This window comes from Teleopsis dalmanni, chromosome 2 (genome assembly GCF_002237135.1).
Source record: "Teleopsis dalmanni isolate 2A chromosome 2, ASM223713v2, whole genome shotgun sequence".
Classification (NCBI taxonomy): Eukaryota; Metazoa; Arthropoda; class Insecta; order Diptera; family Diopsidae; genus Teleopsis; species Teleopsis dalmanni.
In genome coordinates, this window is record NC_051847.1 from 55,699,872 (window position 1) to 55,711,951 (window position 12,080).

Below are 12,080 nucleotides of genomic sequence, written 5' to 3' on the forward strand. Positions count from 1 at the left end.
TATACGCACCATACAATGAGCATGCACCATAAGTTCGATTGAGCAATGGTTCAAGCACTTGGAGTGGCTGCATCTGACGAATATGACCCATTAAATTATCAACATAACTATCATGATCTTCCTCCATTTTAGATATTTTTCTTTGTCGTTTCTTACCAGCAAGTGCATTTGGTACTGTTGTTGCAGGCTCCGCAGCAGTTTGTGCCAATATTTTATTTGCATTATTTGTGAGTTGACGACGCTGCTTTTGATAATCTCGTTTTCTTTTTTTTCTTAATTCCAGATCAATAAAACCACTTTCAGGTTTTATAATATTGCTACATTCTACTGGAGAAGGTCTAGTGTTCTGTTTTTGTATAAGTAAGTTATTCGTGGCTACAGAGCTCACTAACTGCGTTGTGTTAATTGTTTTAGGTGGCTCAATCGTCTTAGAGACAGTTATATTATTGGAAACATCCTTAGGTGCACTATCTAATTTATTCACATTTACTGTAGAATTTTGTGCTGATGTATTTGTAATTTGTTGTATGTTGTAAGTACGCTGATCACTTACAATTGTTGTTTTAATTGGTATATTGTGTTCCGTAGAAGTGATATTTAGTATCTGATCTTTTCTGTAATATTAAAAATAAATATGTTAGTATATGTAAAAATAAGAAAAATAATTTTATATACCCAAAATTTTTAGTATCCGTAGATTTAATGCTAGAAATGTTAACAGAGCTAGTGTTTTTGCATTTTACTTCTTTATTCATGCTCGACAGGGATTGATTATTTTCTGATACAGCTAAACTGACATTTGGCGGCAATTCTTTTTGACTTATTTCATTATTTGATAATGATCTTTGTATTGGAACTGAATGATTGCTGGATAATTCAGATTCATATTCTGGTACTGTCATTTGTACGGAAAAAAGGTTTTCTGGTAGTTCGTGAGATATATTTGGATTAGATACAAAAGACGTTTCTTTAGAAATGATATTGCTTGTTTTAAGTTTAACTTTATTTTGAATGATATCAGATTCTTCCGTGCTTATATCTTGGTTTTGATTCGTAGCAGTGTTGTTTTCAGTTTTTGTCACGACCTGCTGCGGATAATTTACTGGAGATGCGGCTGTAGCAGGTACAGGAGGTATGACTGGCCGAGCAAGTTGGGCTTCTAATGAACTTACTAAACCTAAACATGGAGCACGTACGTTGCCCACTTTGCGTGCTGATGGAATGTTATTACACAAGAGTAGTGTTGAGCCTTTTGAAACTGATGCCGCATTAGAATTTGAAGTTATATCAGTTTTTTGAATTGCGTTAGAATTTTGTAGTAATTGCTTAAGTAGAACGTTTTGTGAGTCCTCTAATTTAGGCACTGAAATTTGCACTGTGTTTGGTTCACCTTCTTGCATATGTTGATAACTTTTTGTTTCATATGTATTATCAATTATTTGATTGTTGTCCAACTCTGTTGTATTTGTAACATTACTATTAGCAATTATATTAGATAGCTCTGTACTTTCAATAGAAATGTTTTTTGTTTCTATTGCTTTATCGGTATCAAATTTTTTCTCCTCAAATGTTTTTAATGTACTTTTATACTGCTTTTGATTTTGATTTATATTAGCCGTATCTAAATTCAACTTTTTTCTTTCTAGGCCGCTATCCACAGTTTTAACATTATTTGATTGTAGTGCTAGAGAAACTGAAGTTGTATTCTGTGCTATCTCTACGGATTGTGATGTTGTCTTTAGTTGAGTTGTTGTTAATGCGGTTAATGTTACAGGTTTGGTTACATTAAGTTTTTTCTTAAAGGCATCTGTACAGGTAACAGTATTACTAATGTTTGACTTTTGTTGCTGGGTAATATTACTTTTCGCTATTACTAAGGATATATTTTTGGGTATACTTATTAATGGTGTGGTATGTAATTTTGCTGCGATATTATCACTTGTTAGCGTAGTATTTGTATGGGACTCAATTGTCGAACTTGGAATTACAGTCGAGTTTGTTCCGATTTTATTTGTATATTGTTGAGCTGGTGCTCGCATATTTGTATAAGTAGTATATTTTAGGGTTTTTGATTGTTGTTGTACTAAAATCTCTTTTGGGTTTGCTGGTTTTATTTCTGAGCAGAATGTTAAAAGACCTTCATTGCCATTCACTATTTTCCTTTTAATATCTTCAGATAAAGACACTTCTGTTCTATTTGAAAAGTTTGTTTCTTCCATAACTGATTTTTCCTTGACTACAGTTTTGAATGGAAGAGTTTTTCTATTACTCTCCAATGTAGCCCCAAATTCATTTTTTTTTATTATTTCAGCTATTGAAGTTTCTGTACTTAAGTCCTTCTTTTCCACCATTATACATGCTGCGTTGTCTCTAGAAATCGTTATTGGTGTAATAGTATTTTGTGTTGAATCATCGCCAATATTTTGTTTGGGTTTAGTTGCAGTTATTGTAATAACGCCTGGAGTAGCTTGTACAGAGTTTTGCATTGTTAGTGATGTTTGAGGTATAATAATAGGCACTTTTTTACTTAACACTTTAGCTTGCACTATTTTAGCTGTAGATACTGGTTTAATTTGCAGCTGTGATAATGACACAATAGTTGGATGCGTTATTTTAGGTCCACGTTTAACGTTTACAAAATTGTTGACATTTATTGTATTTTGTTGTTGCTGCTGTTGTGCAATGTTAGGGGGCTGAGTGTTTTTCTGGTTATCAGAAGTTATATTAGGCGTTATAAGTGAGGTGGAGTTGAGTGGTTTTAGCAAAGGTACTGAAATTGTTGTGTTCCCTATTGAAACTTTAGCAGTTGTTTGGGTGACTTCGGGCGGTAGTTTCTTAGACGCAACCATTATAGGTTGATTTCTTAAGGTAGAATGTAATGTTACCCTATTCCACAAGCCTGGTGTGGATTGAACACCGGTATTAGAATTTAAAGTAGTAATTCTACTATACGATGGAGCACTCTGTCGTATAATATTAATATTCGCGGGCAAATTTTTTTTACCATTGTTATCGGTTTTCTTTTGAAAATTTGCAATGCTTAACTCTTGTGATGAGGGTATTAAAACTAATTCAATTTCATCGGATGATGAGCCTGGAAATGATGATATATTTATTGTGTCACTGGTGCTAATGGTTGATGAAGTTATGTCATTTCTGGTTATTTTTTGTGGAGTGTTCGTCAATGATATATGACTAAAGTCTGTTAATGAAGTAGTACTGGTCGTAGCACTGGACGTTATGTTTTTATTGTCCTTATCTTTAGACTCTGTAAATTCCATTATGTTTGGCGCAAAAACAACGCATTCATTTGATCGGTCAGCTTTAACAGAGTTGTTCAAATTCTTGATATCTTTGTCAACTTGCAATTTTTCATCCGAGTAGACACTGAATTCGGTGCTGGTTGAAGTTTCACTTTTCTGTTTATTTGCTTCATCTTGCAGGGATTCATCAATTGTTTTTGCTTGTATTATATTTGGATTATCTGTATAGTTCCATATTAGTTTGCTTCCACTGATATCAATTTTAATTTTCTTGTTGTTGTCATCATCGTTGGTATCAATGGAGCGTTTGATACAATTCTTATCCATTTAATTACAGTCTGAAGCAATTTGCTTAATTCTACTTAAATACATTTATTTTCTATTTAGGCGATGATAAGTATATTTATACACAAATATAACAAATATTAACCTGTTCACTTCAACTTAGTCCATACATGAATTTATTTTAATTTAAAACGATGATGCCACTTTATCGCTAATATTTAATAATAATATTCTGTACATGTATAATATGTGTATGCAAGGTGTATCTTCATAGTTATAGAAACGATGAAATCATGCAACACAACACAACAAATTTCCATGATGAAAATTGAAGCAAAGAATATTGGCAGAAACTGAAGGTGTGAAAAAATACATAAAGGTTTTCAATGAAGCTCTAAAATGTATAAAAAAAACTGTAAAACTATATATTTATAGTTTATCTATAAAAAATATTTTTATACCAAAATATTTAGATAATTTAAGGGCCAATTTAAGTGAATAATGTTGAAACGTTATGAATATTAAAATTCTTAATTTCAGAAAAGGTTGTTATGTTATAAAACTATTTATTCACGAATACCAAAGATTAATTTTTATCTACATTTTGTTAACATGATATCAAAAATTTTTTCTGTTAAGTAGGATAATAAAAACATTTGAACAATATTATAAGATATTAAGATATTAGAGAATTCTTTTACGATTTATATTTAAAAAAGCAGCGGTATTCAGATGTGCTCGTTATTTAGACGTAGTTTTGTAATTTGTAAAAGTTGAAAAATGGCTTGAGCGCAAATCTGAATTCTTTCTCGATAAAGTTGCAAAATTAAGCTATCTACGTAAGTGATTTTATTTTTGTTTGTATTATTTTATATAAAATAAGGATTTTTGCAAGAAATGAAAAAAAAATTAAAAATAAAGTAAAACTTGCGTTTTTTGTATATATTATTTTTTTTTGTTCCCTGTATTATTTTCTTGTCAAATAACGTTACTGAGTTACCGAGTTATCTTATTACTGAGGTATCAAGTCTAACATCTGATAGTAGTATTCAGTGAAACATCAGACCTGATTTTTACTGCAAAGTGTTGTAATTTTAACTTTCAATTTAATTTAAAATTTAAAGCGTTTAAAAAAATAATAAATAAGGATATATTAAGAGAAATAAAAACGTTTTGCTGTAAATATAATTTAACTTTTTCCACCTCTTCCGGTTCTGTTTTTATTACAAAGAAGAGATACTTTGTGATAGTTATGTGTCAATTCGTACTGTACAAAAAATTTATCATACTGTAAAAACGAAAGTTTGGAATGATATGCTGTTGCTTAATAGGAAGGAAAATAGGTTAAATTACCGCAGAAAGTGTGAATTAAAGAAAACCATATACCTATAGTTTTTTTGTATATTCTTTATTTGATTAAGCGTTTTTAATTATAATTACTGTTGTTACCGTGAAGTTGACCCCCAAACAATTCAAATTTGGAGTAAAATTTAAGCCGGTGGTCAATAAAAGTTATTGGTGAGCAATAAAGATCAAACTATACAATGCATTATCCATTTAACGTTTTAATTTATATTTTCATTATAATTATATTTATATGTATGTATATATATGTATAATTATATTTATATACATAGTTGTAGCTACGTTGACGTTCTAAAACTTAATTTTTGGACTAACTTTTGAACTGAGAGAATCAATCAAATTTATTGGTGTTGAATTAGTAGTCGGGCGAATGTGATGTTTAGTTCACAAATCTATTGCTTGTACTAAATTTAGTACATTTAGGGTCAGTAATGATTTAGAATTCTTACTACGTGCCTTTCTTACAAATAACTACAGTGAAATTCACCTAACTCGAATCGTCAAGGGGACGGCAAAAAAGTTCGAGTTAGGGAAAATTTGAGTTATAATGAAAACACTTTTTTTTTTGTTTCCACCAAATTTTTTTTATTTAAAATATTCAGTTACTTTTAACCAACCATAGTATTAAATAATTTGAATATACACACAAAATTTTTAATTAAAATATTCGATTATATGTATTGGTTTTCTGTTTACCTACTGTTCTTTTTCTATATAATTTTCTAAATTATTTAATTGAAATATATTATCCAGTGCGTTTGCTCTGGAATGAACAAATGTTCAAATTGTCTTGAATCACATCTTTATTTGCAGCAATTGTGTCTGCAAACTGCTTCACCTTTTCTCTAATAATACTACCAAACAGAGGTAGATTTTTTGCTCTTGCAGTAATTATCCATTGTAATATAGCTTCATCCACGTCATCATATTTACATATTGTCATCCGTTTACGTTTATTATTACAAAACTCTCTTTCAAAGTTGTCTTTATTTTTTAAGATCGTTAATAAAGTGTTAGAAGGAATTTTTAGGCTATATCTTTTTTCTCTTTGTCACCTTTTTCTACTTCAATAATTAAATTAATTAATTTTCAAACATTTCAAATTTCTTTTACTCATGTTTGTGATTGAAAGTTTACTGCTTCACTGATAATAAGCACAACTTTATCATTGCATTAAGTAAATTTACAATAATGAGTGTTGCCGAAAGTTAGAATCCAATATTGTAGCGCAAATTAAAAAAGTAACTGATAAAAGTATTTGAAAATATAAACGCAAAACAAAAATTCGAGAGGTGGAGATGAATTTAAAGGAAAGTCGTAAAAAGCTATGAATTTTTACTTCCAGTTACGGAAATATTCGAATTAGGGGAATTCGATTTATGAAGAAAAAAATACAAGGAAGAGTTGTTGAAAATTCAAAGTTCGTACATAGGAGTTCGAGTTGTGGAAATATTCGACTTAGGGAAGTTCGAGTTCCCGTTTAACTGTACTTTAAAAAAGATCCATTTATTTGAAATTCCATCTTATATATACTATATATACATTAAGACGGATGATATCTTTCAAAACTTTTATGTATTTATTAAAGGTAGAGATTAAAATAAATGTACAAAATCTAGTCTATATAAAATAAAATAATTTAGTTTTTTTTTAATATTATATAATATTATTAAATAAAAAATATAAGACGAAATTTTCAAGATCTTCGTTGTTTCAACAAGATTATTTATTTATATTAATTCTACTTATTTCGTATTCACATTTACATATTTCTTATATTAAAAAAATTTAATTTTCATTTGTGTATAATATTTATTATAAAAATTTTTTATTAAAATCCAGTTTGAAATAAAATGATATATTTCATGTTAGAGATTTTGGAAGTAATACTACATAGAATTTTGAAATGAATAAATGAAGAACCGGTTTATGTTTATTTTAAGTTTGATATAATTATAAACAAATGTTGTTCTTATATAGGTAATAAACGTTTATGTAGCTAAGTAAACTAAAAAAAATTGGATGGAACAATCTTAATTTATACAAGTCTAATAGAATTCTTTAGCTTCATCCACGTCATCATATTTACATATTGTCATCCGTTTACGTTTATTATTACAAAACTCTCTTTCAAAGTTGTCTTTATTTTTTAAGATCGTTAATAAAGTGTTAGAAGGAATTTTTAGGCTATATCTTTTTTCTCTTTGTCACCTTTTTCTACTTCAATAATTAAATTAATTAATTTTCAAACATTTCAAATTTCTTTTACTCATGTTTGTGATTGAAAGTTTACTGCTTCACTGATAATAAGCACAACTTTATCATTGCATTAAGTAAATTTACAATAATGAGTGTTGCCGAAAGTTAGAATCCAATATTGTAGCGCAAATTAAAAAAGTAACTGATAAAAGTATTTGAAAATATAAACGCAAAACAAAAATTCGAGAGGTGGAGATGAATTTAAAGGAAAGTCGTAAAAAGCTATGAATTTTTACTTCCAGTTACGGAAATATTCGAATTAGGGGAATTCGATTTATGAAGAAAAAAATACAAGGAAGAGTTGTTGAAAATTCAAAGTTCGTACATAGGAGTTCGAGTTGTGGAAATATTCGACTTAGGGAAGTTCGAGTTCCCGTTTAACTGTACTTTAAAAAAGATCCATTTATTTGAAATTCCATCTTATATATACTATATATACATTAAGACGGATGATATCTTTCAAAACTTTTATGTATTTATTAAAGGTAGAGATTAAAATAAATGTACAAAATCTAGTCTATATAAAATAAAATAATTTAGTTTTTTTTTAATATTATATAATATTATTAAATAAAAAATATAAGACGAAATTTTCAAGATCTTCGTTGTTTCAACAAGATTATTTATTTATATTAATTCTACTTATTTCGTATTCACATTTACATATTTCTTATATTAAAAAAATTTAATTTTCATTTGTGTATAATATTTATTATAAAAATTTTTTATTAAAATCCAGTTTGAAATAAAATGATATATTTCATGTTAGAGATTTTGGAAGTAATACTACATAGAATTTTGAAATGAATAAATGAAGAACCGGTTTATGTTTATTTTAAGTTTGATATAATTATAAACAAATGTTGTTCTTATATAGGTAATAAACGTTTATGTAGCTAAGTAAACTAAAAAAAATTGGATGGAACAATCTTAATTTATACAAGTCTAATAGAATTCTTTAAATTAATTATGTTTTCGTTCAAATTAAAAATGTTCCCGCAATTTACGTTGATTTTGCTTTTCTTCTTTTCTGAATTTGGCTCTTCTATTTTGAAACCATACCTGAAAAAAGAAAATAAATTAGTTTCTCTTCATAAAAACTTTTTTTAAATATAAAAACAAATAATATCAACAAAACCAATTGTGCTAGTATAATTATCGAAATCAGTATTAATAATATATACCTAAATTCGATGTGATCTAATTTGGGTTTTAAGATTCTCAATACATTTTTAAACTGAATATGTTATTATCTTTTCACACTACAAAATATCAATTTTCCATAGACTGTTTTGAAATGTGAGCTTAAGATTTCTAGTAGGGTATTGCAATATCTTCAAAAATCTTCTGTAATGTAATGGAGTTTTAACTACAGTCCAAAATTCTTTCCACATTATCTACCTCTTTGAAATGTCTGATAATCATAATTACATCTATGATTAGAAGTCTCACCTCCATTTATGAAGAAAACGGGGCAGACATTCTGTCACATAGGACAAAGCCATGTCTTGAGATGGTAATGCTTTATTTTATTATTTGTTTTAAATTAAATTGAATGTGGGATTAAGTCGGACTACCATTTATATCGGTCTTTGCAAAACTTTCTTAATAGTAACAAAATTAGCCGATCGAAGAGCCTCTGAAAATTATTTGGCCAGGATTTTAACCAATAAACCAAAGACGTTCTACACTGATGAAAATATTCAGGTACACGAAAAATGACAAGGAGTCATTTATTAAAATTAAAATAGTAAATTAAAATTGATTAAAAGTAAACAAAAATGGTTCAAAAAATTTCTAATCTATTATCCAGTATAAATCTATATTCTATTCCTTTAATATATAAATCTGTATATTATAATATATTCCTATTAATCCGATCCTATTATTAGTAATAAATTTCAATGAATAATTATTGACCATATTTTTTATTTTAATATCAAATTAATATTAAAATTTTTTTATACAATTTATTTAAAAAAATACCTGTATTCGAGCTTCTGTTAATCCAATTTTCATAGCAATTTCTTCACGCAAATATAGGTCAGGATAATGGGTTTCCTGAAATAGAGTTTCAAGTTCTATAAGTTGATTCGGTGTAAATGTTGTTCTTATTCTCCTGTGTTTTTGTAATGTATTGCTACTATCCTCCAAGTATGATTCTTGATCGACTAAAAATTCAACTGATGCATCTGCAATGAAACATATATTGAGTAAATTAAAAAGTTGTAATTACATTCCAACTTTTCGAAACATAGCCAAAAATTCAAATCTTAGAATTAGCAAGAAAACCAATTATTTTACATAATAGCAGTGACATATTTATTTTCTTTATATAATCGCTATGGGATATATATTTTTCTCGTCTTAAAATTGATCGGTTTTAAAACCTCTATATATTTGCAGACAGATATAACGGCCAGTATTAATGAAACAAAAACTATATTCGTAATACTACGAACCAATTAGCGGTGTAGGCAAACTAGTACCACAACTATGCTAAGAATCTAAAATTTCAACATCAAATCTATGCTTTTGTTTAGGTGTAGACAGATAAGGGAACTAATACAATTAACGAGCGGTTAAAACCTTTTTTCAACATTTGAATATGATTGATTTTTGTGATTAAATCGCATTATCAAACTATGGAATTCTCAACAAATCTGTTGACCAGCTGACATGATACAGTACCAGTATTGTTTAGCTCTACAAACTCATGTATCAAGATAAAGTTTTATGCAAGGCACACCTAACCTCTGTTGGTCTTTGGGTCACAGCACCTGATGATGATTACGCAATTTCATGCCGAATGAACGATAAACAAATACCTGATCATTCTTCCCGCGTAAGTTTGGGAACTAACCACAGCCACTATAAGGCCAACTTCTACTGGACAGCATAACCGAAATTGCGGGCTACTGATCCCCGTAGTACCAGATTTATACCTCTGGTCGAGTGTTGCAAACTGGAACAATGCTTACTACAATGTACACTTCCTGCTAAGTGTTGGCATAGCGCTGGGATTTTAGTCGCCTTTTACGGCAAGCATGCTTACCTCAGAAATATTCTAAGCCCTTACCCGCTGGGAGAAGTAGCATGACGCAATAGGTGCTTAGAAGAAATTCGCAAGGTTATGCCTGTCGGATTGGGGAACTACAAGGAAATGAAAGAGAACGTTTTAGACAGAGCGGCTTCAGATGAAAGAAGCGAAACAGATTTCAATATTTAAAATGAGAAACTTTTATCACAATCTAATGTTTTAGTATTTTATATAGGTATGTTAAATTAGTTAACGGTGATAACTGATCACAAAAATTGGAAGAACTTGATAATTTATAGCGTTAAATGGATATTTAATCTAAAATCAAAATGAAATCATTTTCAGGGTCTGGATCTAACTGTTTGTTAGATGAGTTTGAAAATAAACAAACATTTTAATTATTGAGAGAACTTTAGAAAAAGAATAACAAATTCACTTAAACACTATTTGGACTGAAGAAACATCTTTGATGTCTTCGCAATCTTGGACTGAAGAAAATTATCCAAGATATTTTAATAGAAACCATTTTGTCTACGAAAAAAATTTTTGTCAAAAAGGATTATTGGTTTTTATTATTTTGAAGGTGATCATCAACTATCAACTTATGTAGTTGGTTATCCCTTGACATACAAATAATTTGATGTGTCCAAAAATACTATTTAATTTAGATCAATTGAACAGTTATATAAAAGCTTAGGAATAAAAATTATTATTTTCACATTTGGTTTGTACAATCAAATAGCTTAATTGCACAGCGTCTGCTGGAGGCAGTTCTTTAAGTTTTGGAGATGTTTTAGTCGATAATGACAAATGATATGAATGTCGCCTTCAATATATATATATATCTGTAAAGGTAATTCTTACAGTTATTTCAATATTTTTTTTTAAATATTTGTAATATGCACTTATATACAGAATTGATGCGCTTTGAAAACTAAAGAATTGAATTTTGTTTATATTTAAAATTCTACGGTGGCATTTTAATATTATTACAAATATAGCACAATTTATATTATCATTATGTTTTAAGAATAAATATTGAACAACAATTAAACTAATTTCAAATTAAATTCAATGCATATTTGAAGCACTTACTTTGATTTAAGTTTGGTACATTCAAGTCATATAGTAAAACATCCGGCCTGCTCATATTTTTAAAAATTTCCGGTTTTTTATTGCCATTATAAAAATTAGTATTCAATTCACCATATTTCTTAATTAGAGTAGAGTTCATTTTTTTTTATATCGAAATTATTTAAAACCGTCGGCAAAGTATAGAATAAAGTTCAATTAAAATTTATTTTAAAAAAATCTTACTTTGTTTTCTTTTATACAGTTTATAATTTTTTATCATAATATAATTTAAGCCACAATGCACAGTGTTTAATCTTAATATGTTAATTACTTGTAAATTTTATCAAAACATTACTAAGCTTATATTTGAACAATAAAAACAAAGACACCTCAGTTCAATAAATAAAAACTAAAGTGCTTTTATTTCACATAAACCATTTGTGCTATTCCGAGTTGAGTTTTAGGGGTGGAAAAGTAATTTTCACTTAAACATTAAATCTACACCGTAGGTTGAGATAAGCCACAGGAGGCATATGCCTGTTTGTAATCGTTTGTACAAGTGTAATCTGTGTTATCTTCATGTCTATGGGGGCCGTTATAAATTATTAATAAATATCCTTATCAGCTTTGGACGCGGCATTTTTTGTAATAAATTAAAATATAGTAATAGATTTTACTTTAGGAATTGCAGATTAATGTATTACAGGATAAACAAATTATTTTTAATTTAATAATTATGTTTTTTTAGAGGGAACTAAATGGCGTGATTAAAACATACAGAAATATTTTTCTAA

At 28.4% G+C, this 12,080-nt stretch overlaps 2 protein-coding genes across 2 annotated transcripts; both read right to left on the reverse strand.

The window, feature by feature from the left end:
* LOC119679409 (histone-lysine N-methyltransferase trr-like) lies at positions 1 to 3,827 on the reverse strand (the record flags this gene model as incomplete). Its single annotated transcript, XM_038091753.1, is given in 2 exon segments — positions 1 to 614; positions 676 to 3,827. Coding segments are annotated over 2 exon segments (3,529 nt in total), but the record flags the coding sequence as incomplete, so codon positions are not given.
* A 4,323-nt stretch (positions 3,828 to 8,150) lies between these two features.
* LOC119679410 (paired mesoderm homeobox protein 2A-like) lies at positions 8,151 to 11,392 on the reverse strand. Its single transcript, XM_038091754.1, has 3 exons — positions 11,308 to 11,392; positions 9,159 to 9,364; positions 8,151 to 8,234 (listed from the first exon to the last, which is right to left on the reverse strand). The coding sequence occupies exons 1-3, from the start codon at positions 11,360 to 11,362 to the stop codon at positions 8,157 to 8,159; spliced, it is 339 nt and encodes a 112-aa protein (XP_037947682.1). The 5' UTR covers positions 11,363 to 11,392; the 3' UTR covers positions 8,151 to 8,156.
* Positions 11,393 to 12,080: the final 688 nt, after the last annotated feature.

Bases quoted from the DNA above. Each gene is read 5' to 3' on its own strand.
- LOC119679410 (XM_038091754.1), bottom strand. From the start codon at position 11,362: ATGAGCAGGCCGGATGTTTTACTATATGACTTGAATGTACCAAACTTA. The intron at 9,365-11,307 runs GTAAGTGCTTCA...GTTTCATTGCAG, and splicing joins TGTACCAAACTTAAATCAAA to ATGCATCAGTTGAATTTTTA. The intron at 8,235-9,158 runs GTATTTTTTTAA...TTCTTTTTTCAG, and splicing joins TAACAGAAGCTCGAATACAG to GTATGGTTTCAAAATAGAAG.